General features: G+C 40.9%; 1 protein-coding gene across 14 annotated transcripts in view; it reads left to right on the top strand.

Moving 5' to 3' along the window:
• The window catches only part of lmo7a (LIM domain 7a), a 49104-nt gene that overhangs the window by 7486 nt on the left and 14961 nt on the right, over nt 1–26657 (top strand). For 13 of the 14 annotated variants that reach the window (XR_006380107.1, XM_044216486.1, XM_044216481.1 and 10 more), the window contains 9 exons: nt 1651–1720; nt 6499–6605; nt 16039–16069; nt 17399–17512; nt 18512–18722; nt 19509–19758; nt 24227–24256; nt 25074–25188; nt 26095–26234. Coding sequence is in view for 13 of the 14 variants with exons in the window: in XM_044216486.1 (XP_044072421.1) it covers nt 1651–1720; nt 6499–6605; nt 16039–16069; nt 17399–17512; nt 18512–18722; nt 19509–19758; nt 24227–24256; nt 25074–25188; nt 26095–26234 (1068 nt within the window). In the remaining variant the exon portion in view is untranslated. The remainder of the gene's footprint in view (nt 1–1650; nt 1721–6498; nt 6606–16038; nt 16070–17398; nt 17513–18511; nt 18723–19508; nt 19759–24226; nt 24257–25073; nt 25189–26094; nt 26235–26657) is intronic. The other variant, XM_044216476.1, reaches the window with a different exon arrangement.

Below are 26657 nucleotides of genomic sequence, written 5' to 3'. Positions count from 1 at the left end.
TTATCCATGTGTATGTGGGCAGCCCTGGTAGATGGACACAGTGATGTGATTTGCACGAATCAGCAGGAAGCCATAATTACCAGCAGCCCATGCAGAATCTTCCAAACCTCTATTGGCATCGGTTCAAGGAAGAAGCCCCTCATTGTGCTGATTTGAGCCTGACTCCACTGTTTGCTCACTCTCAGAGAACAACAGACACTTAAATTCAGAAAGCTGTCCATGTTTTCTCAGCGTGAGGAAGAGGAAGACAGATTAAATCGTTTTCACCTACAAACTCAGCCTCCATTACCATTGTGTTGTGGTTATCACAACTGTTTGGAAAGGAATGTTTAGTGTGGGTCACACACATGATTACATCCTACTTGGCTTACAGTGTGTGTTATCTGATTAAATCACTACAGCTTTCTATTGTTTCACTGCTAAAGGACTAATTTAAACCCAAATTCCATAGCATTCTTTCTGTACATCTGTTGTCAACCTATGCAAAGTCTTACATTCATCCACCCCCAGTCTGTCTGCTGAGAGAGCAGAAGATACACACTGCAAAAACATCCACCTTAACAAGTCATTTAGTCTCATGTTGAGTTTTTCTTAAAACAAACATTAGGTGTGATATTTATACTTTTTTATTTGCAGATTAAGATTTTACATACAAAAATAGCTTAAAATTAGCTTTACCAACTATGTCATTAAATACTGTTCACTCGTTAGTGCATCTGTAATAACAATCGAATAATATATGTGATAATATAACACACTGAAAGAAGCCATTCTGCATATGAGTACTATCACTTTTGATGCTTTGAGTTAGAGCTGCAATGATTAGTCAATTAATCAATTAGTGGATCAACAGAAATTTAATCTGCAACTATTTTGATAATCGATTCATCGTTTGAGTCATTTTTCATCAAACATGCCAAACATTTGACTCTTCCAGCTTCTCAAATGGGAACATTTCCTGCCGTTTCTCGTTTTACATTTTAGTAAATTGAATGTTTTTAGGTTTTGGACTGTTGGTTGGACAAAACAAGACATTTGATGGCATTGCCTTGAGCTCTAGAGAATTGTGACAGGCATGTTTCACTGTGTGCTGGTGTTTTATGTTTTATAGACTAAGCAATTAATCAGTAATAAAAATATTATAATATCATATATTTTGCTCCTAATTCTTCTGTAATTTTATTTGTGAATGCAAGACTTGAATTTTTACAGTGTAATTCCTACTTTTACTTAAGCAGAAGATCTGAATAGAATTTTATTGATTTTTTTTCTTATTTGGGGGATTTAGGATTTTTTACATCTTAGACTAAAGAATCCCTTTTAATAACACCAAAAATGCATTGTCATCTATCAAAAACCATTTCTGTTTTTCTAAGCTGATATGTGGTGATTCCAGGTTTGTTTGGTTTTGTTTTAGTAGATGAAGGTATGTTTTAGGAGCAGAGGACCCAGTGTTTTACATCAGGGTGCAGCACTGGCCACTTACTAAACTAAAGCCAGGTGGCCACCATTAAACAAAGTCGTAAACACACAACACTGAGACTTTGCAACACTTTTTGTTCATTTCCTGCTAGTTAGGCCAGTCTAGCCAATGACCGAGTGTATTCACTTACCCTCTTGATGTTCTCTCACTCTTTCTTTTGCTCACAGTCTGATCAACAAGATCAAGCCTAGTATTATCAAGAGGGTTAACAGGCTGCCCACACCTATTGCTGGACTGGTAAGTCTTCTTCTCTTTTTATTCAGCTTAAATGTGAGACATAAGACGTTGCATGTACATTTTGTTTACACATAGCCTCAACAGCTCATCCTAGTTTTCTTCATACACAGTTTTGTCTCATTATTACAGTTTTTTCATGTCGGGGTGATGTGTGTTGTAGAGAGTACATGTTTAGCTGTGAGAGGAAGCGTTGCGAGGTGCAGCAGCAGCAGTTGAGCTGACTGGTGACAGGTCTGAGGCACGGCTGCCAATGAGAAAGAGGTGTTTGCCTCAGTGACTCGTCGCTCCTCATATCCATCCACGCTAATAAGTTCAGTGAACGTGGAGCTGCTTGAAAGGCCACTGGCCGCATCTGAGTGCACCCTAAATGTGATGTCTGCCATGCTTGAGGCTGTGTTCAATCAAAATCATTTAAGACAAAAAGTTTTTGTACTGGTATGATAATTAGGTTTTTGATTGAGTGACGGGGGTCAGAAGGGGTCAGAGTTTGGTTTACGTAATAACCTATTATTGAATCAGTGTTTCTCAATCTTTTCACCTTTTTTAGACCTGGCAACGTCTTCAAATTCAAGCATCATGTGGCCGAGGTCTGTTGGGGCACAGTGGCTCAGTTGAAGTAAATGTTTTGGGAGTGTCTGCATACAAGTGCTCGGGAAGTAGAGGGTTGAAAACCCCTACCTTAAACTCATCTCTCACAAAGCTCTCTCTTGTGGGAGTAATTGAGTCCAGCTGTCTAGAGGAATTATAGAGAACCTGAACCCTAACACAGGCAGTCCAGGCAGGAGTGAATGTCGCTCAGTAACACTCAACATGTTTGGCAAGACAGTGACAAGTAGAGTTGCAGTAGCAGAAACAGGCTGGCTGGATGTAAAAAGTAAACACAGTATTTGCAGTACCAAACACTATACCATCATATGTGTGTTGTGACATAAATCAAATTCCCTGCCAATTTGTTTTGGACTGTTAGTAATATAACTGGCTGGGCACCTGCTGAGGTAATGAGGTAAAGTATCTCTTCCATCAGTAGCAGTGGTGTGGTATTTCCGAGACTTGGACACAAACCTGAAACCACCTGATCATAAATTCTCCAACAAATGTGAAGGCTCCGTGTTGGCCTGCGGGCGGCTATCAGTTACTGCCAACCACATGGAGAAAAGTGGAGAGCTCTCCCAAACAAACATTACTCACTCTCACTCTGCTGTGAGAATAGCTTTTCTCCCAAAGTAGTCAAGTAGTGTTGTTAAGATTGCTCTGTCCTTTATCTCTCATCCCTATAAATAGTAACACATCTGTTGTTTAAGTGTTGGAATTAAGTGTTTGAAATGGAAGTTAGCTGTGTTCTCTGAAATTGTGAAAACATTTAAGCATTAAATGTATATGTTTAGCCACTTTTTAGTTGTTTTTTTTAAAGGATTTTTGCATTGGGTTTGTCTTCATGTATGCTATCCATCTCCACTGAATGTTGTCAAAGAAGAGGAAACTGGAAAAATGTTGCTTTTCTAGTATGCTTAACTTCCAAAATGGCATGTAAAAGAAAAATGCAGTAATGTTGTTGGTGCTTTTTTTGTTTGTTTTTAAAGTAGATTATAAATTTGATCACTGCTGAATGAAAGGCTCTTTGCAAACACGCCTCATTAACACTCGAATATGAACATTTTCTACCATTCTGGTCCTAACTGTCGTTTTAGTTTTGCTATCTGAAAGATTTCAGCACTCAAATCAGTACCAGGCTTCTGCAGAATATAAAGCCCAGGGAGGGAAAAGGGGAAAAAACGGAAATCTCTGGTTTTGTGGAATATTTAGCAACATTGGCTCCAGATCCAGGCCTATTCTTTGGCTTCACTTGTGTCCAAGGGAATGTTTCCCATGTCAGCACACTTCTCTGCCTGTTGCTGAGCACTCAGTGAGCTGTGGGTTTGGGTCATGGCACCCTGGTTCAGGCCTGGTTCTGCTTTTACCAGTGCTGGGCAGGAAGCCGACAGTTGTGCGGTGGGGCAGCCAGCTACATGAGCAGGGGCCCGGGTTTGAGGCCCACTGGGCTGAATCCAGAGGGATCGGAGTTAAAGATGACTCCATCGGCCTCTGCTCCACCGTAAATACACTGTAATTGACATGGTGCTAGATGTTCCTGGATACACCAACTCCATAGTGAGTTGAGGTAGCAGTGGGAGGAGATAAACAATCAGTTCCAATGTCCCTGAGGGTGTCTTTACTCATCTAAATGTCTGTGTAATCATCTGTGCAATGACAGGCATTTGACCATCTTTTGTTACTGTGTTTGTGTTGTATGGGTGCATGTTATGACTGGATCAGACTGGAGGGACAGGAAGGTCTTTTATTGGGCCGGTTTCAGGAGAGGCAACATTTCAAGTATTCCATCTCCTCTCGGTTTATTGTCACAGGACTTAAAAATGTGTAGCCTGATATTTTAACCATAGCTTTGCCTGGTGTTTGAAGCACTGCCTGGGGTCAGTTGAGGGTAATTGTAGAGTATGCCCATCTTAGACAAAGAATGCAGTGGAAGAAATAGAGTGACCACAATGTGACCAGTAGGAACGAAGATCCTTTTATACCAAATCAGACACCTTATGAGTCAAATCTTTCCGTGTCTTGGTGTGAAGTGCTTAAATCAGGGTCCTCAAGTCTGCATGAGAGGATTAGAGGCTGCTGGATGGGTACAGCATATTTAGCAGGATTATGTGCAGGCACAAGTCAGCATAACATTCCTTCAGCATCATTATCTCTGCATGTTCTGGGACTGATTGTTAAAGAGGCTTTTAGTGTGTTCATAATGCTCCTTGAGGTCAAAGGGAATTCATACCTTAGTGATATTAATTATCCTTATACATTGGCCTTCATTACATTGGCTTAAGGTGAGTTTTTGCTTCACAAGGGGAAGACCAGGGTCTACAGTGAGAGATCCTTTGAGAGATTTTTGTCTACATTGCAGCAATAAAGCTCAGTTGTCTTTTATGGCCTGCAGTCTTTCAGAATATAAAAATCATATCTAGAGCTAGACCGATAAATTATCTGGTCGGATATATCGGACATTATTAGCTTATTGCAGATATTTAGTAGCATATGTCGGTCAGTAAGTAACAAGAAATTACTGTAGAGAAATACCAACGATTATGTTTACTATAAAATGTTCTGATTAGTACATACTGATGGTCACAATTCTTTGTCTATGTTAAATGCGTACGTAAAAAAAATATATAAAAAAAATATATATATGACCATCGGCCAGTACATTATCAAGTTTTATAAACTATAGAAAAACAATATCAGTATACGCCTAAAAATTCAGTATTGGTCAGGCTATAATCATATCTAATATGCAGAGTACCGGTACTTGAAAGTTACATGTAATGCTGTTTGTGCTGTCTGTTCATGCTAAGGTGAGGCGAGGTAGGCAAGATGTCATGTATACTTCTGACTGTACATGCTGTAAGCATTGAATAACAAGGTCATAAATTTTGTGTCACTGAAAAATGTACATGTGAAATGTGTTACATGGACAAATGATGAGAGAAAAGAAAGTCTTACATACTGTGTGAGATAAAATTTACCATTCAAAACCTATGTAATTAACTCATTTACTCAATCCTATTCTGTGCCATTCTGGAAAATTACATTATCATATCTATTACCAAGACACAGCAGAAGAAGAGAAAATTTCATCTGTGTTATAATGAACAAAGAGTAGCCCCAGTGCCTGCATACAAAGTAGGGAGGGGTTTGATCTTTGATCTGTAGGGGCCCACAGTGACCTGTAGGGCCCGGCAAAGTGCCGTTAAGGGACAAGCAAAGCTGTTAGTAAGCGATTCCTGCACAGAGAGGTCAGCTCTCTCCTACCATTTGCTAATAAGCATGTTTGCCATTTAAATATAGAACTAGCTACCCCTTAATTATTCCAGCCCATGTTGAAGCGATGTGTCATCACATGAAACCCTCTTAAGCAGTGCTGTCCCAATGGGAAGTGCAGACTTACAAACGAGACACTTGGGATTACAAGTGGAAAAGTCATAACCCCAGAAAGGAATGGTGTTTTTATGGTTGAAGATTTGTTTAAAATGCACGAGGTGCGTGTGTATTTATAGACCAAAATGTCTTTTTGCTATCTTGCATTACACTCATACATCTGTGCAAATCATGTGCACACATATAAACGTTATGCAATATAAAATGATTGACATAGTGTAGGAGGAGAAACAGTCGTTCCACTCCCATGTCCTCTTGAGTTGCCTCTGGAAAAATATTTGTCAGTTTCTGTCACCCGACCTCATGTTTCATAGCAACCAAATGTCTCCAAAATACTCCACCACCCCACAGGTATTTCACAGGTATTCACGAGTAAAGGGCATGGCAAGGAGGGGAGGGGACAGTTTCAGGGTGTGAGGGAGTCTGCGGCAGGCATTGTGCTCCTGTGTGTCAGTTTGCACTCGCGTGGCCGGTTGGGTGGGACTTGTGCGCAGCTCTGATGTCATTCTTCCTGGTTTTGGTTTTGTCCCCACCCTAACCCAGTCACAGGTAGCTTTGCTCCTGTCAGTCAGCTTCTGTCACGCAGCCTCTCCCCCCTGCATGAGTGTTTGTGTGTGTTCTGCACTGGGTCGCTTCTTATTTGCTACACACATGCTCCTCCCCGTCCGTCTCTGTTCTCTGGTGATATGAACTTTGGAAGCAATGAGTTGTAGGCTGTGTCCCTGCCAGAGAATTCTTGAGTGATTATTCTTTGCCTCTGAAGGTGGACCCTCATCCCTGCTTTGTTCTTTGTCCAGGACAACCTAAACGTCTTCCTCAAGGCCTGTGGGAAGCTTGGACTAAAGGAAGCACAGCTATTTCACTCCGGAGATCTTCAGGACTTATCCACAAGAGTTACAGTCAAGTAAGTTCTAAATATTGGTACTACGATGATAGTTTGAGACCTGTCCTTTCCATTCACAGAGTTGAGGTCCTCCTGTAAGCTGAGGCCAACTCTTCCTTGATTGAACCAATTCTTAGCTTCTGTTTATGCTGCCGTTGATAGGCACAGAAAGGATGAAGGTTTAAATGTAACTTTCACACTATACAGTATTTCAGAGCACTTGTCTCCTCATGTGAGGCATGATTCAAGCTGCCGTTAAAAAAGGTCAGTGCTATTTTCAGTGTGCGTGTATTCGTGTGTTGGTAGGCACCTGCTTAAGCACAACACTATGTGTTTCCTTAAAATATGATGGAGGGAACAACTGATGAAACCACACAGGCGAGAAGAACAAAGAACATGCTAATCAACATGTCTGGTGCTCTGGTTTGATTTAAAAAATATCTGATCAAATGAATTTCCTTTTGGTAAATCATGACCTCAGTCACAAACAAATTGTCATGAAAGTATTTGCTTACTGTCAGGCACAGGTTATACATCTTAAAGAAATGATTTTCTGATAGTGTGAACAGAAAGAAGTTCAACTTCAGTTGGTGCATGAGTTAGCGAGCAGGACAAACATTTCCAGACACCGCCACAGTGTTTATTATTTTTCAGTTTTAGACAGTTGTTCTTATGTCATTTTCGTTCCGGGCAAATATGTATGTTGAACAACCTGTTCGGTTTTTATACAGGTGTGCCTTCAGAAGGGAGCGAGGCAAGGCAGAGCAGTCCATCCACTGTGACACACTCTATGTGGCTATACAGCACTGCTGTGCAAGCACAAAGAAAAGTGCTTTAGCAGCAATGCCTGCAGGATGTTTAAAAAGTAGATAGGCACTCAATAACAAATACATCACTTTAGGTGACAAAATAATGCAAGGTGATGTCATAAAGTTGTCTTCCTACAACTCTGACACTCAGTCACTCTGTCACTTAGTTGTGCAATTAAGCTCAGATTGGATGTTCCTTTGAGATGTTGCCACAACCTCTAGGAACATTTTTCCCATGATCCACCCAAGACTCAGTCATTCTTCAGTAACACTGACAATGATGTCGAAACCACAGTCGTTACTAAGACACATACAGAGGCAGATGTACTGTACATACACTGGAATATGACCTCTGAATAAAGAAATCTGCCTGCCTTTTATCAAGACACACCCTTTCCCCACAGCAGAAGATATGCTGATAAAGATAAAGCAATACTATTCACAAAATGTCTGATTCTGTGTCATATAGAGATAATTATTTTATGGACATAATGCCTTGTGCGTTATCAGACATTTCTTGCACAACCTTTTTCCATGATATTGGCGGTAAATGTTTGTTTCAAAATGACATTCACAGTGTGGAAAAATTAGGCATATTTAAGGCTTCATTCACAGATTTTTGAATTTCAGTTTGTTTTTTCTCCGGATCAACCACTTTTTGCAAGAAATCTTTCAAATGTGCGACACCAAATCCTATTCCCACTGTTCTGTTGTTGCTGAGTGTACTGTAGCTCAGCTTTTTGCCACCACGTCTGCCTGTGTGCAGGGGGGTTTGGTCAGAGGGCGCTCACTATCCTATTTTTAGGACCTGGGGGTCACTTTGACGAGCAGGATTGATTGGAATGGTATCAGGACTCAGAGGAAGATCTTTTAATAGTGTTTTGTCTCCTCCTGGTACATTCTCCCCCTGCATGTGATCTTGAAAGTACACGTGTGTGAGGTTGTGGTTTTGTCACTGTCACTGTACTCATATGGAAGAGGAAAATGCATTTTTGTGTCTTCGATTGCTGCTGCAGCACACTGTTGCTCACCTCAACCATGCTCAACAGTTACAGGTTCTCATTTTTTTAGATGAACCTTCAGCTGCTCCTACTGTTCCCACTGAAGTGTTTTTTGTACATGAGTCAGTCTTGATGAGTTGTACGGAGGGAATTTCTTCAAATTGATTTCTTAGTCACCCTTGTTCTTAAATGCAGCATATTTCCATTGGGTTAAATGTTATTTTTGCTGGTGTATTTGTGTTTGTGGGCACAATTATGTGGTTCCCCAACAGCAGTATTTTTAACTCGTACAGTGAGAGATGGCACACAGAGGAGATGATCCCAAACAAGGCTGCAGACAAGCAACCAATGTTTTTTTTTTTCCAGTGTTATCAGAGCCTAGGCAAATTAACCACAGAGAGCAGAGCACACAGAGAGAGAAAGTTGTCTCTATCAGCTGTCTTTGCCCCTGGTGTGTGTCCAACCCCCACTCCCTTAAACCCAGTCTGACAGGTGCTTTACTCAGCTTTCCTGTTTCAGCAGCAATAAGGTTGTTATCTGTTGGTGTTGTATTTTGTTGTATTTTTTCCAGCAAAACCGTTAACTAATACATGAAGCAATCAGCTGCCTTTCATGTTTTGTTATAATTTTTTGTTCAATTTGTCATTTTATAGACAAAGTTATAGTATAACTTTAACTTTTGTGTGTGCATTAGTTTCCCTATAGTTTTGTTTCTGCACTAGAGCTACAATGATTAGTTGGTTTATCGATTAGTTGATCAACAGAAATTTTAGCATTTTGATAACTTATTAATCGTTTCAGTCATTTATCTAGCAAAAATAGCAAACATTTTCTGATTCCAGTTTCTCAAATGTGAGGATTTGTTGCTTTCCTCTGTTTTTACTGTTGCTTGGGCTAAACAAGACATTTGAAGATGTCACCTTGCACTTTGGGAAGTTGTGATAATTTTACTATTTTTTGACATTTAAATGACCAAACAATTAAGAAAACAATCAGCAGATTAATCAATAATAAAAAGAATCATTATTTGCAGCCCTAATCAACACTAACTAGTTTGAAAGATGCTACACAACAAAAGGAATTGATTGATATTTAAAAAAAAAACAACACTATTGCACTAGTGCACTGAAAAAGGAACCTCCCATTGATTTAGGATTGATTAGTCTTATTGACCTACACCTCCATGAGAAATGCTGGATTTCACACGTTAATAGTTTGTGCTTGAAATATAGTTATTAGCAAGGCCAGTATCTTTCTTTTGGCATGAAGCTGAAGTCAGATATTGGCTGAAGCAACATGTGCTTAGAACACAGTTTAATTCATACAAATCTGTGTCATCACAACAGCCATAAAAGATTATTGGATGTCTATTTTGACCTTTGAGCTTTGCAGTTCTTTGCAGGCCTTACCACCATCTGGAGTGCATATTGCTCTAGCTTATTGCCTTATGTTGTAAAATTGTGCTTTCTGATAAAGACAGAAACACATTCAATATCAAAATTGTCAAATAGCATGACAAACTGTTGTAATAGAGATACAGACTAATAAGAGGGGACGGTGTGCTGCTGTTCGATGTGTTCTGGAAGATTTTCTCACATCATCTACATGTCGTTTAACCACAGAGTGCAACTTCACTTCATCGTTGGAGGTATGATTCACTGGCTACTTTAGACCAACTCTGTCAGTTTCTAACAGCTGCCCAGTAAATCAGGGCATTAGAGTGCTGCAGATGAATCATGGTATCTGAAAGTGCTCTATTTAACTTCAGCCACTTCCTTTAGACCCTTAGCTGCCATTTGGAAATTCAGCAGCATGGAGTCCAGATCGGACTAGGACCACAACTCTGAGTTAACATAAAGGAAAAGGCTAGAACATGCAGGGTTTTCCCTAATGACACTAAATGTCAGCTGATTGCTTTACACTTGACCTCTATGAATGTTTTAACAAGTGACAACATTTGTCACAGAGCTACTTAAACAGGATATCTGTTTTAGAGGGTAGAAGTTGAAGTGTGTGGAACCAGGGATGCGCAGTCATTATACTGTAACATTACACATTGTGCTGTTATACTGCACTGTAGTTGCTGAGGGACTCTCGTGCTATTTAGCTTATTTCAGTGTGTAAGCTACCTCCTCATACCTACTGTATATCATAATAAGTTTAAGAGGAATTACAGCATATCTGATGTTCTATACTGTAGATGTTGTAAAAATCAGATGCCTAAGAGAACAAGCTATAAGGAGTGTTGGAAATTAACTAAGTACATTTACTCAAGTACTGTATTTAAGTACAGGTCTGAGGTATTTACACTTAAATTTAGTATTTCCTTTTTATGCCACTTTATACTCCACTACATCTAAGAGGGAGGTATTGTACTTTTTACAACACTATATTTATTTGACAGCTATAGTTACTAGTTGTGAATAACAGTTTACTGTAAATCTACTGTTTTGGTTCACTCTCACTGCTCTCATAGCGTTGTTTTCAGCCGCAACAGGCAGCAGTTTTCAGTGAAAAAGCTCTAAAAACCCACTGTACAGTACCTTCCCAGCACCAAACAGCAGACAGGCACAGTTGTCGACTCACTGGTGAACATAGTGCATTTAGCAGATAAAGAGCCAGATATTTCCCTAAAGAATTGGTGGAGACCAAAAACAGAGCTAAAAGAGAGTGAATATTGGACTTACATTTGTCAGATGGACAGAAACACAACTCCAAATGAATGATAATGTTTCTCTGTATCTGCTGGGTGTGTAAAACTGTTTGCAAACAAGTTCACCATAACAACTTAAAAGGTGATATGTCAATGTTGTGTTCACAACTCCAAGTGGCCAAAAAATCAGGAATTCCAGGTTTAAAGTATATTTTGCTGATAGTATTCTGTACTTTTAAATGAGTAAATTTTTAATGCAGGACTTTTACTTGTAATAGAGTACTTTAACATTGTAGTATTACTACTTACACTGAAGTAAAGAATCTATGTCTATGGCTCCAGCTCTTGCTCTGTGACCTCCAGTAACTGACAGAACACATCCCCCGCTGAGAGGGGTCCAAAGTCTCACTCATTGCCGCCGTTTGATTAAGCAAATTATTGACAAGGGTTGACTGCTCTCCAAACTGGAAAAAAAGGAAACTGCTCAAGATCAGCAGGTACATCAAAAATTCATTGTCCTTTGAGGAATGTCAATAATTCTTTCTAAACAATAGATAAAGAGGAGTGGCTGTGTGGTATGAATACATGATTTGGATTATGCAATGGCATCTGTGGCTGTAGATCAAACCAAATGTTTGAACTAACTGAAGGAATGTGTTGTTTCCCAAACAAATTTGGACTGACTACACAGCTTGTTATCAGAATTTACTCAACACTCACCATATATTGCACCTCATGCCATGTTTGTCTATTATTTATGTTTAAAACTTAATGTGACAATTCTACATGTTCTTAAGTGAAGTGCATAATGCAAAGGACACAAACCAAGTGCCCTGTGTGTTAGTATTTGGGGTGTGGTTCACTGAACTGGCACTTCATGCTCTGGTTTCATGGTTTAATATATGGCACTGCCGTCACTTCTTGTTGCAGTGTTGTGATAACTGTGGGCAGATTGTGAAACCAAACGAGTGATGATGGTGAAAGGCCAATAAAGTTTCTACACCCTGGACACAGCCCTGGCTGTAAAAGGCCAACACAAGCGTTATATTTGTGCTCTGTAGTTGACTTGGAGAGAGAAATGCCAGCCTCACCCAGTTTCCTCATTCACAGAGGCTGCAGTGTCTCTGATAAGTACGACACAATGATGCCCGACACTGTCTCACCCACAGCTGATTCCTCTATTCAAACTCTCCTTGTGTCTACATTTTTCTGGACTCCTGATGCATGAGAGCGTCTGGGTGTGTCTTTAAATCCGGAGTGTTTTATTAGAATGAAAGAACATAGCTGTAGGATGTTACATGTGGCGTTGAATACTGCAGAGCAAGTGATCTTCATTGCAGAGGTATGCTTCTGATCATACGTGCACACCCATTAATTTAAGGCTTTGGTACTGAGTTTGTTTGTCTTTCGGATGTTATTGTCTCAAGGAAGCAGGGCTGCCTTGATCTTGTTGGTGGCTGTACACAGACACATCCTGTGGTCTCAGTGCGGTTCATGTACAGCTCGCACCTGTAGATCTTTGTCTTGCTAGAGATCTAAACGTAATTTTGCCTCAGTTGCAGCAAAGAGAAGGGATTGACTGAATTGCAAAGATCATTTACTTTGGCTAATGTTAAGAAGTTATTTGTCTAACATTTGAATAGTGGCTGATGTTTCTTCGGTTGTATGTGTTTCTTTTTGTCTCTGGTTTGTATTGGCAGAACACGCTCTCTTCGACTTCTTCAAATCAAATGAAATTAATTTGATGTTTTGGCACAATAGTGTCACAATTTGACAAGATAGAACTCAATCAGGTTAATAACAATATCAGTTAGAAACCTGTTTTGTTATCACGTTATCATATAAATTATGGTTTTGATTTGTCTCTAATAATTATCTTTTGTCTGATATTGTTCCCCTGTATTGCATTGTGTGGTTGATGATTGTTTAGCATACAGCAAGTGGCTAACTTGCACAAGCATAGTGTCTTGTATCTTCGCATTTCCACTAGAAGTTAAAAAAAGAAGGATGTCCCTGGCTGGTGGAAGATTGGTTGTCTCTCACCCTTGGACCTCGGCAAGAGAGTGTTGATGTGAAAGTCTGTGTAAGCATGCAGAAGTTGAGTCTTATGGCTTAAATGACTGGCTATGGCTCTGGTGGGAAGTGATGGAGGGTTTCCTGTCAGAACTCTGTATACTTATTGTACAGCACATATACATTGTCTGATGGGGTCAGCTGTTTTAAGGACCATGAACTGTCCTGTTTTACTTCCTAAATTAGAACTTTTTTACCCGTAACATGAGAAAGAAACTTAGGAGGGACATCTAACAAAAGATGATCACATCTTCACAAGTCAAAAACACTACATTTTATTCTGATGCCATTTGTCTGACATGATATGTATTGAAATTGAAAAGTGCAATGCGGTGTTTAGAATGTCCAGGCTGCCTTCATTGCTTGTCTGTGTGCAAGATACACAAACACAAATGGCTTCCTTCTCCTTTTGGCACATTAAATACAAAAAACCCAATCTGATTATTTGAACTGATAATACTACTTCACGAAAGCTATTCCTAGCCTGTACTCTCTGTGCAGAACTCAGACACAGACTGGTGATGTTCTGTCGATGATTATGCTCAGTCATATGAGCGCTCAGCTGATTCTAAAAGACTGCAGCAAAGTCCTGAGGCTCTGGGGGCCTGAAAATAGCCCTTATATATTTTTTCCTCTGTTCAGCTATTACCACCAGCCATAAATGAGCATTACGAGAAGCGGTGTGGTTGTAGTTTTGGTATACAGCTTCTTTTTTTCTGGATCTGGCTTCCACTGCTAGACTTTGTGACTGTGTTCCAAGCCACACAAGAGAGGGCATTTTTTTTCTCCAGCCTCTTTTATTGGGCCTATAAATTTGCAATATGTCAAATTGGTAAATGTCCATTTCAGTTTTCACCGTTGGCAAGTTAGCATGTTGGAAGCCCCAGGTGTGAGATGACGCATAGTGGTGAGAAAGCTGATCTGCTTCCCAACCAGTTAAATGCTGTCAGTGGTGGAAGAAGTACTCAGATCCTTTACTTAAGTAAAAGTACCAGTACAGCAATGTAAAAATACTCCATTACAAGTAAAAGTTCTGCATTCACAATGTTAATAAAATATAAGAGTATTAAATATTAAAGAGTATTTAAGTATTAAAAGCAATTTATACTTAAAGCAGCTATAATTGATGTTTTTATAATAACAATGTATAAAATTATGCTAAAAGAGAGTGAATATTGGACTTACATTCACCAGGTGGCCAGAAACACAACTACAAATGAATTATAATGTTGTTCCGTAAGTGCTGGATGTGTAAATTGCAACTTAAAAGGTGATAATATATCAGTGTTGTGTTCACTTGTTTCTGCTGCCCCCAAGTGGACAAAAAATCTGGTATTTCAGGTATTAAGTATCAAAATAAAAATACTCATTCTACAAAAAAATGTCCCATGTGAATGTGTTATATTATTAGGCTGTTAATACTGATGCATCAATGCGTAAGTAACATTTTATTGTTGTAGCTGGTCGAGGTGGAGCTGGTTTCAACTACTTTATATACAGTCCAGTGCCTCCAAGTGGGTCAAAGTTCTGCTACAAATATTTGAATTCATTTTTAGATTTTTCTGTAATCTTAGCTTTTTTTTGTGAGATACTGAATAATACCTCTTTACCTCTTTGGTCCTCAAACAGTTACTTAAATGAAATCATCTGAGAAGTTTAGAGGCTTCAACTCATAGACATCCAAAACATGACAACTTTTTTGTAAAAATTCACAAGCTAAAATGGTTGGGAACCACTTGTTTACTCTTCAACAGTTCATTGTGTTTTATAATATGATCCAATGTTTTTAAAGTAAAATCTTAATCTGAAAAGTAACCATAGCTGTCAGATAAATGTAGTAGAGTAAAAAATGTTTCTCTCTAAATAAATATTTCTCTCTGAATTGCAGTGAAGTAGAAATATATAGTAACAGAAATGGAATTGCTCAAGTTCTGTACAAGTACCTCAAAATTAGACTTAAGTACCACTGAATGCTACATTGGACAATCAGTGCTAATGTCTCAGTTCAGTTCTCCCCATCTAATAGCAGTCCTGATTTTAAAGAATTGAAATTAAGTGTTTAATTATAACTCCTTGTTTCCTCCACTTGAACCAAGCAACCTATAGGAAGGGGCTGTAAGAAATTCAAGTGCTCCTGGGTAGAGAGGCATGTGTGACTATTGTATTACCACATGATAACAGGAATGTGTAGCATGCACAAGGGCTGTGAAGCAGACTGTAAATCTTCCTATGTCACCGTTATGGTTACTGTATGTACTGTAGCCATTTATCACTGTTTATTGACCTTTCTAAAGAGACACTATATTCAACTTAGGTGACAGGTACACAATGTACATGAGAAAAAGGTAATATCAGGCTTGTAGGTTGACACTGTAAGCTTTGTTTGGTTTCACAGGAGCAAGAATGAGCTGGCATTTTAATGGGAAAGTGATTTACTGAATGCCAGGTCAACTGGGAAACCCCAGAAATATAACTGACATTTTGCATTACCTGGGTAGCATGCTTGGGGCTTTGTTGCTCCAACAGTAGAACCTTGTTTGGTATTCAGATGTTAAATTAGCAGATATTAGTTTAATCATTATTTGAAATCAGAAACAAAAACCCCTTTTGTGTCCCTAAACTTTAACTAAATATTTTTACAGCTGCTTCATTTTGTGATTAGTGGAAAAAATAGACGCACATGTAACACTTTACTTTATGGCTTGCAATGATTTCTTTTTTAAATGTGTGTTTGTTTTCCTCTCAGCCTTTGTGTTGTTGTGTGAAAGTGAGTGAAGGGCTGGCAGTAGTCTGGATTGTACTCTCAGTTTCCAGCTCTTTCACTGCCCAACACAGAGACCCAACAAGCATGCCCTCTGTTCTTTTATTGTCATTTTCTCTCACACATACACCTCTGTTTTCTGCTCTTTCTCTTGCAGGCATCAAGAGACCAACAGAAGGCTGAAAAATGTGAGTGGAAAAATACAAGCAATGTTGCAATGTTTTTTTTCTGAGAGCTTAATTTGTTGGCCTATCATTCACCAATAATAAAATGTAAAACATAATTTAGCTTCAGTTACAGTCCTGTTCAGATGTCACTGGAGAATAGAATTAGCCGCTACTAGCATAACACACCCAAATCTCCAACCAAACTGTCGGCAATCACGTTGTATTGTGGGTAATGTATGCGCCAGGTTTTGACAAGGAAGAAGAATGCATGGAATAAAAAATATGTTTCTGATTTTTAGACTTTCTTTTTTAACTGTCCATTGTGAGTCCAACAATGCTAGGGTATAATGCTAAATCGTTGAAGTACTCTTTTAATTTTATACCTCAATAGTCCCTTAAACATTTTGTACCATTGTTAAGATGACATTAATGTGATATGAACAACTAAATATGGGATGGTAACATAAAATTTAGCTTTATTGCTTACACTCGCTTTTTTGGGGCAGTATTTTTTGGGCATGGGGGATGATGACAGGCAACAAGGGTTCCCAAGGACGTAGCAATTACATGTCAGCATCTTAAACCTTTAGGCCACCAGGACGCCTCTACATTATTTTATTTTGTTTTATTTGATTTATTTATGGATCTACAAATACAGGCAGACACTAAACATGTAACACAAAATTAATTAGTTTATCCTTACATTAATCCCAGACTAAATATGAGATATATTTCAAGGTCTTGCCTGTAAGTTTAAACAGTAAGCATAAAGGCATTAAAGGAGGAAATGTAAATGTTTAAATTGCTCTTTTTGAGGTAATGTTTGTCCCATAGATGTAATATTAGTCATAGATTTTCATTTTCATTTTCAAGTGCAATTGAAAACATAGTATTTTTCACCACAGCTACATCCTGTTACATTATTTTCCTGCATGTGGCCACTGTACACTCCAACTGTAACAATAATAAATTTCTAACTTTGATGACATAAAACCAAAGAGCTGACATATCAGTTTGAACTGTATCATGTGTAATAGGGGACCAGCATTGATGTAGCGATGATTGTTTGCTTTAGTGCAGCACATTTACCTGTCGTCCAGCTTGCTAATGCACACACAAACAGCAGCAGAGTATTCTGGATGAGCCTGGAAACAAGAGCATGGTACCAGGTGATATCGCTGTGTGCCAATGTAGGGCTACAACTATCAAAACAATCTTTAGCACTGCACAGAACATTCATCAGTTAGGGTAAAGGTTTAGCTATAATCTGATGTATTCTGTCTGGTAATGATATTGAATTTCCACATATAAGCATGTATGGTTTGTGTATTAAGCTATTCTTCTCTCCAGGTATTGATCACCATTTACTGGCTGGGTAGAAGAGCTCAGTGTGACCGTGTCTATGATGGACCTTACCTGAATTTTAAGGCATTCGAGGGATTATTGGGCACAGCACTATACAAGGTAAAACTCACTAAGTGGGTAATTATGCACTCTGTTTGCACACTGTTTTGTATGTGCTGCCATGAAACAAAAGCTTAATTTTCTTGTGGAAACCAGAAATAGCATGAATGAAATCCTCTTTTACAGCCACTGCCCAGTACATTTCTGTATCCACCCTGGTATGTAGACTATGTGCAGAAGAAGACCGTTAAAGGCCGAGGGGCATCAGATCGCTGGCCACCAAAACCAAAGCTACGCTAAGTCATAAATGACCTGGTCCCCTGACTCAGCTATTTTAATCTTGTTTACAGCACGGCACACAGTTCGCATAGTTTGTATATGAAAATAGCTGCTTCTTTTCTTGAGGAAGCCTGTTTCCTCCACCTGCTCATTCTAGTGTTGAATTTGGCACTTTGCTTTCACATAGATTTATAGGTGGTGGTGTGCAAGGCCTCTATAATTCAACTGACTACAGGGATTTTCAGTAATAGCAGTTGGTTACTACGTGTCTTGTACGTTTAGCTATGATAATCCAAGTTCACTGGCGCAGGGTTAGGCTGGGTTTAGTTTGTGGACTTGTATTGTCTGGTAGGATTCAGTGGATTACAGATCTGAAAATAATTTTCTTTTTAAAGTGGCTGACAAGTTTTTGCTTGTTTGTAGCCATGCTGGTTAAAGTGGCTCCAGGTCTTGCTTATGTGTTTATGTGCAATAACATTTTCTTCATGCAGTAAACAGGGTCATCAAGGGCACATGGAACATGGCACTGTTTGTTTTGACAGAGATGGCAGTGAATAGAAAACAATGAAGTTATTCCATTTAAATTGCAGCATTCATCACCCCTTATAAACAGTATAGGAGTGTATGTTTACAGTAACTAAATCTGCAAGAATGAGAGGCCAGATAGTACAGACTTCACACTCTACCTGGGAGATCTCTCACACACCACACACACAGTGGAGCTAAATATTGTAATTGGCACCCATTATCTGACTGTGTGTGTTTTTGTGTGTATGAAAGGCTCTGCAGGAATCATCCAGTCAGAAAGGCAACAACGTCAGAGACAGCGGTTTTGGAGATAACTGGTACACAGAGCAAGAGGAGCTCTACCAACTGAGAGGAGGAGGAGAAGGCGAACACAGGAGAGACGACTCCCTGGACAGTTTGGACTCTTTGGGCTCCCGACCCCACAGCATCTCATCTGACACTACTCTTAAAGGCAGCAGCGAGGGTAGGAGACGTCATGTCATTTGCATCTAAACACAAACAGACACACACTCATAATCAGACACATGTGCTATTCTGACAAAACCTGTAACACATTCTGTTCTTGACCTTTTTCTTTTTACCCTTCTAAAGCTTTTTTCTGTGTGTTATTTGAGATGGCCTCTCACACCCTAACAGTAGATTGTCATCAAAGTGTTCAGATTTTCTCAAATTGTATCTCTGCATGAATATGTATAATCAAGTTCATCTGTCTATAACTTCAAATATTTGTGAACGGGGAAGATATGCTGCATCAGAGCCAGAATGTTGCCTCCCATTTGTGAAAACAAATACCTATTGCCATCTAGTGGTATGCTTTTGAAAGTGAATATTTTCAGTGAAATCCACCCAATTCTCCAAGGAGGGTGGCCCGTCTGTGATCTTGTTTCATGACAAAAGTGTGGTATGCTTTGAGAGAGGGAATTGCTGGTTAGTGATCTCAGAGTGGTTGTCCCCCCTGTAAGAGACAGCAGTGAGACATTCCACAGCCGTCCACACCGGCTTGTAAATGAGGAGGCCTCCGCTCCCCACCCTGCACCCCTCTGTTACTCCTTCAAAGTCACGCCAGAACACACAAAACACTCCCCTCACTCTTTTCTCTATTCTCACGTCGTTTGTCCTTTTTGCTACTTCATTACCCTTATCAGACCTCTGTCTTCTCCTCCTTTTCATTTCTTCTGCCACTTTCTTAATTTCCCATAATCTGACCCCTGTTTGTGCTCCCTCCTCTCCTGTTCTGTCTATGCTCCAGGTTGTTGCAGTGATACTGAGGCAGACTCTGTCTTGAGGATGGCTGAGAACAAGGACTCTCTCAGTTACCGCCGGTCGGTTAGCATCACACCCAAGGCCAGCATCCAGTTTAATCAGTTCCTGCCCACTAAAGACAAACCCTCAGGCTACGTGCCTGCTCCGTTAAGGAAGAAACGAGCTGAACGCACTGAGGACAGTCGGCGCAGCTGGGCCAACCCCACATACACAGAGGATGAAGGCACACTCACTAGGTACAGTACTGTTACACTCAACAGTAAACACTTTAATCTGTGCTGTTTCTTATCTTGGCTAATTAATAAGTTATTATGCCTTTTATTTTTTGTAGTGTTGTCCACATACCCAAATCCTTGGTTTGTGCTTCCAATGCCTGAAGTTTACATTGTCTCCTCTCTCATCACTGTTGATGTTTGTGGTGCTGTTGTGTTGTCTGCGAATGGTCAATGGTGGTGTGTACTGGTGTTGTTTCATTTTGCTTTGCTGTGGAATGACAACCTCAGTGAAACAAGGCGTTCCTCTGACCGCTATGGCGACAGTCAAGTGTCCCAGAGTGCTTCGCCTGCGGCTCATCTACAGTGGGCCTACGAGTATGAAAGTGGCAGTGACTCGGACGCAGATCGACCGGACCCTGACCTTGTTCTGGATGACCTGGCCAGCAGACGCTTCCACAGCCCCTCCCCAGCTCCTCCCACCAACTTTGCCGTGCCTATCAGTCCCCTGGCAGCGGGAAGGGCATCTGGGGGTAGAGGGGGCCCCTGGCCTAAGGTCACTATGACTCCCAATGTTGCCCCTCAACATAATGTGACCTTCCTCAGGTCAGAGAACATGAAGCAACAGTGTGACTTTGATGTGCCTGCCTGAAGAGAGCAAACTAGAACGCTTCTCATACCCTCAGTTTGCATGGTTAATTGTAACCATGAGCTACATCTTTGGTCGTAGTATGCTGCCTCTAACAAGTCTTCAGTTTGTTGGTTTCTGTTTGAATTGTTTTGAGATTTTAGCTGCAGCACGTCCTTATTTGCACCTTCTGAATTTTATGAGCTTGGAGGAGTGATTTGAGTTGGCAACATAACTCCTCAAATCAATTTTTGCCTCCTTTACAGTTTGGTTTTGAGCTTGCATTGGTTTGCTAATCCTTGCGTCATCTCATTTGAGTTTGTTGTGCTCGAGGAATATGCTCCTCTTTGCGTGACTGGCGTGCTGTACTGTTGCTGAAAAATTCTTTTGACACGTATGATTGGCTGTCTCTCTTGAGCAGCAGCGGGATCAACAGTGGGGAAATGCAGCCCCCCCAGGACGGCTGTGTGAGGTTGAACCACCACCAGGCCGTGCCCACTGACAGCCTGTTCAGGGAGATATACCATGACTCTGAGGATGAAGACGATGAGGTGGGCTATGCTGACCCCATCCAAGATGATGTCTACGCCCGCAAGATGGGCGTCAAACCCCAGCCTGCTGGCAGTGTATCTCATGACAAGTTCTTACCAAAGTTTTGGACCCCCGAAGAAGACATTCACATACAGAAGATCAAACTGGGCTCTCAGAGGAGACCCTGGTACAAGAAGATGCAAGGCTTCAGGTGTGTGAGGGCATTCAAATCCAGCATACTTTAAATCTGTGTATATAATATTCTACAGAGTAGCAATATCATGAAATTTATTCCCTGCTTCTTGCACAATCTTTTCTTACTTTTCTACCAGACACATTGGATTTTGCATGCCAATTTAACCATTTAGGTCCTAAAATTCAACATTTGGTGTTCTGTCATTCACTGCATTTTCTGTATCGTTTCTTCCCACTTACTTTTCTTTCTCTTTCCCTACTATTGCCTTCTATCTTTCCCTTTTACCCTCTCTCTGCTTCTGTCCCCTGTCCTTCGTCCACCTTGCTGTCCCCTGTCCTCGGCTGTAGCCATAAGAAGTCGGGCTCTTCGTCAGATGATTCAGACTGTGACATCAGTCCTTGGCTCTCCTCTGCCCCCTCTCCCTCCGGCACCTCTCCCTCTCACTCCCACACACATGAGGCCTCAGATCACACCACCGTTGTTGTGGGGAAAAGGTCGATACAGCTGCATGATTGTGACAATGAAGGAATGTTTTAGAACATCCGGATTTTATAGGAGAAATATAATTGGTTCCTGTTAGGGCTGAATTTCTGATAAGCTGCTTTCTAATATACTAATGATAAAATACAGTGTCAAGCTACGGAAGGTTGCCCTAACTTGCTTTATAACGCTGTTTGCCTGCAATGACCTTAGTAGAAAATAGGCTGTGTCTCAGCATTATCCTATTTTTATTACAGCTTATTCTAGTGAAGACTTTTTTTAATAGCAAAATAGCATCTCTGTTTCGTTTCGTATCAGGGTGATTGTAAAATCCTGATTTGATCAACATCTGTTTGAATCAGATATCACCACTATGGCTGCTTGACGTATCTCTTCCTCCTTTTCTTGCTCTTTGATCCGGTTCACATGCATGCACTCATCACCTCTCTGTCCTTTTCTCTCCTTTTGCCCACCCTGCAGTCCTCATATCCAACCTCATAATCTCCCACAGCTCCCCAAGATACAGCCCCCTCTGTTAGAGACCCCCCCTCTGGTGTTCGCCCCAGTGGACCCCACCTCGGGTCCCAGACTGGTCAAATGTGAGAGGTGGCCCCTCCTGGGGCGTCAAGACCCCCGGGAGTCCCCAGACCTCTTTGATTATGAGAGCATTAACCCTGACTTGGAGAATGATGACATGTTTGCTAGGCGAACCCTGGCCTTCCAGTCCAACATAGATTTGGCTATGATGAAGACTCAGTTGTCTGCCAACCGCCGTCTCTACACATCCGAGCCGCAGCTCAACATCATCACCCAACAACACTGCCGTGGCAGCACTGAGGAGAGCGATTTCCCTGATATCGAGCAGGACGATGTGGTTTATCGTAAGGAGAAAACCCTGCAGGCTCAGCAACAGCGGCCACTCTCAGGAGCCCCTGACAACTATGCCCCTATGCCCATCCCAGAGCCATGGGCTCTGCCTCCTGATCTCAAGGCCAGACTCTTGTGCCCCCCATGTCCTCTGACCCAGGAAGCAGCAGCAAATAAACAGAATCAGGTTGAGAAGGAGACGCGTCCTAAAACAGACGACATGCTTGTCCGGAAATTTGGAGTTAGTTCTGATCAGAGCTCCCAGAGAGGCCCATCAGCCAATCAGATCTCAGTACCTTCTTCCTGTAGTGAAGATGACCTGCAGAGATGGCAGGCTATCAGGGAAGCCAGTCAGCTAAGATATAAGAAGAGGCTTATGGTGGAGAGACTGGCTGCTCTGAAGTTGTAATAAAGCAGATTGCTGTAACAGTGCCTGTTAGACTTTTTCTTCCATTTTTTGTGTTTTTATTGTTTCTGTGAAAACTCACAAGTGCCATTTCAGTCTTGAAATATTTTCTGTCTGATAGTGAAGTGGTCACAGATGGGAGTTCTATCCAATTAAGCCGTCTGCATTCATTGGATCAGTCATGAGTATTTCAACACAAACTGCAATGAAGGAGCAGCAACAGCTCAGAACTTGTTTTAAATGTTTGGTGTTACCTCAAGATTGAAAGAGTATTTTTCCAGTCAGAAAAAACTGTAATGAAAGGCCCTATGCCATGATGGCTATATGGTTTATTTTACCTTAGCAACACATGGTATGTAAATGCTGAGTGGATGGTCAGACTGTACATTGAACTTACTGCTACTGTGTTTTTGAAGTGTGATTTCTGAACAAAACTACACAAATCCCCGACATCATTAACAAATTGTTTGGTACATCATGAGCACTGTTAAACAGACCCAAATTCTGCATTTTATCTTTGGTTTTGTTTTCCTATCAGACCGAGTTTGCCTGTGAATGGAAAAAATATTCAAGCTTAATAAAGAAAATAAGAGACTTCATGACCTTGTGATGGAGTGCCTTGAATTGGCCATTCCTTGACCTCACCTAACACCTACAGTAACATGGATCTGACCAGTACAATGTTGTTTTTCTCAGCAGAAGGAACTTCACACTGACATGTAAAGCTCAAAGTGCAGCAGTATGAGAGTGTGGAAAGGTTCAAGCCTGAGTAATATTTAAACATAACGTCCTGAACACACTGACAGCACCAAGCAGGGCTGTTAAATGTAGTCTTGTCTGTTGAGTCGACATGAAAGCCTATAGAAATTCCCCACAGCTCTGAAAGAAGATGCGACTTGTAGACTCCATAGTAACCTGAACACAAATCTGTATTGCAGTGTTTGCACATGAAAAGACACACACAAGGACGCACAAAGCAACCATTTAACCTGAGTCAAGGCCATCTGGATTTACTTCACTTCCATATGTAAAGCCATGTTTCCAGTGACATCATGTTGGAGTTTCCAGAAAGGCAGCATTGTTTAGAAAAAGATACATGTCTACACACCTCCCCAGCCAAATGTCAGGGAAAGGAAAGGTGATACTACGCCTAAGCCTACTATATACAGACCTTAAACTCTAATAAATTCATCGTATAACGTGAAAACCAGCAGAGTCATGTTTTAGCTATGTATACAAACATTTGAAGCCCACCACCTGGGGATGACCTGGTCTGAGATTCACTAATTGGCCTCAAGCTCTTGACCAGACCATTGTCAGACTCACTGTCAAATGCCCTGCAGAAATGTGACTTTATTGTCTGTGGATCTCTCTGGTTTCCTAGACAGCCGCAAATGCAAGAGAGTATCGACGGGTGAGTTGATACGAGCTCCCAGGAATGTGGCACGTTTGCATTTGCTCTGGCCTCTTACAGTCGCACCTCACCGCCTCCCGCTTTTGTGCTGCTGTTCTCACCCTCTAGCTGCTAAATGCTGACACACAACACAGTGTATTGTATGGCACAGGGCCAAGTTCAGGGTTGGGGTGTGGGGTGGGGGGCTTGTTGCACCACAAAGCTCTATTGACTAAGCAACAAAGTGAAAAGATGCACACAAAGGCATTACGCTGGGTCATTTACCTAAACTGTACTGTGTCCCAGTCAGAGTTATGGCTGAGCACTGGCCTAAGCACCCTGATAGCAATATCAGACACTGATACTGTAAATCTTAACAGGTAAGTGAGAACGAAGAGTGTATTTTTCTAAAGGCTGTTTGCTTTGAGTGACTTTGCTCTTTTGCATGACGGCGTGATACCTGTTACTAACCCACTGAGCTTAAATCACTCCACTGAGTTTTTTGTGGTTGACGTTGACCCGTGTGCTGTGTTTGCAAACTAATAATGCTTACAGGTTAAAGGTTTAATCCAATTTAATTTCAGCATCAGCAACAAATATTTTCTACTTTATTTAATCAGGAAGATACATTGAGATCGAGATCTCATTGGTCTCAAGTGAGACCTGACTACAGAAATGGTGCATTCATACTTGGAGTGGAATAAAAATTTTGGATTTTGCAAACTTTTTTTACCTTGTGTAAAGCTCCTACCCGGATGTGCAAACTAAAGGTCCCCTCAACTTCTCATTTGAGCTGCTGATGCCCGGGTCATTTTTTAAAAACTCTTTCTTTCCACAGGAGTAAATCAACAAGCGATATCCAGGTCGACCCTACCATCATCCGGCAGGCTCGCTACGAAGAGCTGCAGAAGTATCGTGAGCAGATAAAGAACAGTGAGGATAAGTGGCAGGATGTGAGTATAACTGATAGGTGTACTGCACACATACGCTCGAGGATATCGGTTTGCTCCCCACCATTTTCGTTATACGAATCAAGACAAGCTGACTCTGGCAGAAAGATGGCAGAAAGAAGTTTTGTTCCCAACACAGCAGTGAAAAGTGAGCACATGATCTATGGGATCTGTGCGACAATCAGGAAAGCAGGTGTTGTGGTGCAGTCACAGGGTGAAAAGAGAGCTGTTTAGATGGAAGCCAGAGACGGGGGCAGACACTGATTGGTGCAGCACTGCCCTCTGGCAATGGACTGTCCTCATTTGCAAATCACAGTGTTTGTGGCAGGAAACACCACATACTGTAAATACTAATAATATAATTAATGTGAAGTGGTGTTATGATGTTATACAGTCAGATGTCAGATGCAAGACAGAGACCGCAGAACAAAAATAACTAGACTTAATCCATATAAAACTCGAGGTGTAAGTTATTCCTGGAAAATACTTTTCACAGGGCAGTGGTGCTCCACTTTTGAACACCAGTGATCTAAGTGTTCATTCTTAGGTAGAAAGATTAAGAGTGATGAAAAGTTATCCACATAATATATATGACTGGACGTGACAGTGGGGCATCTGTCAGCAGTCTGATTGGTGTCATGGCAAAATAATGGAGTCTTAAAGCAGCATTTAGGTCACACAGTCCCCAATACACAGGGGAGGTGAGCCGGGAGGAGCCTAAAGCACACAAATAGAACACCTTCAAATGTAGCACTTTCTTTTTTTTTTTTGTCTTTCTCTCTCCTTCCCAACTTCATTCCCTTCAGCTGTACAGTTAGCCATGCAACACAACCAGTCTGCTTTATCTAGCTCCAAGCTGAATTGTTACGAAATGGTGCATGAGGTGATCTGGGCTTACTTTTGCTGCAGGACCTGAGCAAATGGAAGAGCCGGCGCAGGAGTGTCAACTCTGATATAGTGAAGAAGAAAGAGGAAAGGGAGAAGATAGAGCAGATCACGTACAGCAGCAACAGAATCTCCAAGACCTTCAAGGAGATGCAAGAGGAGAGGTAAGAGCAATTTAATGCTATAGAATTTATTTTATTTTATGATCATGGTTTTTATTGAAAAGCAAGACACACTGAATTTATTCCTCTGTTACCCTTTTTTACCCACGGAGGGAGATCCTTTGCTAAGGTAATAAAAGAAAAAGTGCACATGAGAAGTTTTGCGGTATTAAACACAGAGACTACAGGATTATTTGTGCAGGAGTGAATGTGCCTTCAGTCAGTGTGAAAGTGTAATCTAATCATGGCTTACAACCTGCCTCCCCTTTTTTTGCCCCACCTCTCTCTACCCTCCTCTTTTCAACCTGTGCTCTTCTTTCTCTTTTCCTCCACTTCACTTGTCATCTGTAATTTTACCCATCACTGTCCACTTTTTTCTTATTTACCTCTTTATCACATCCCCCATCTCCTCCTCTGTCCGGTCCA

This window comes from Siniperca chuatsi, linkage group LG12, assembly GCF_020085105.1.
Source record: "Siniperca chuatsi isolate FFG_IHB_CAS linkage group LG12, ASM2008510v1, whole genome shotgun sequence".
Lineage (NCBI taxonomy): Eukaryota > Metazoa > Chordata > Actinopteri > Centrarchiformes > Sinipercidae > Siniperca > Siniperca chuatsi.
Note: the sequence above shows the minus strand (reverse complement) of the source record. Positions and strands in the feature narration are given on the sequence as shown.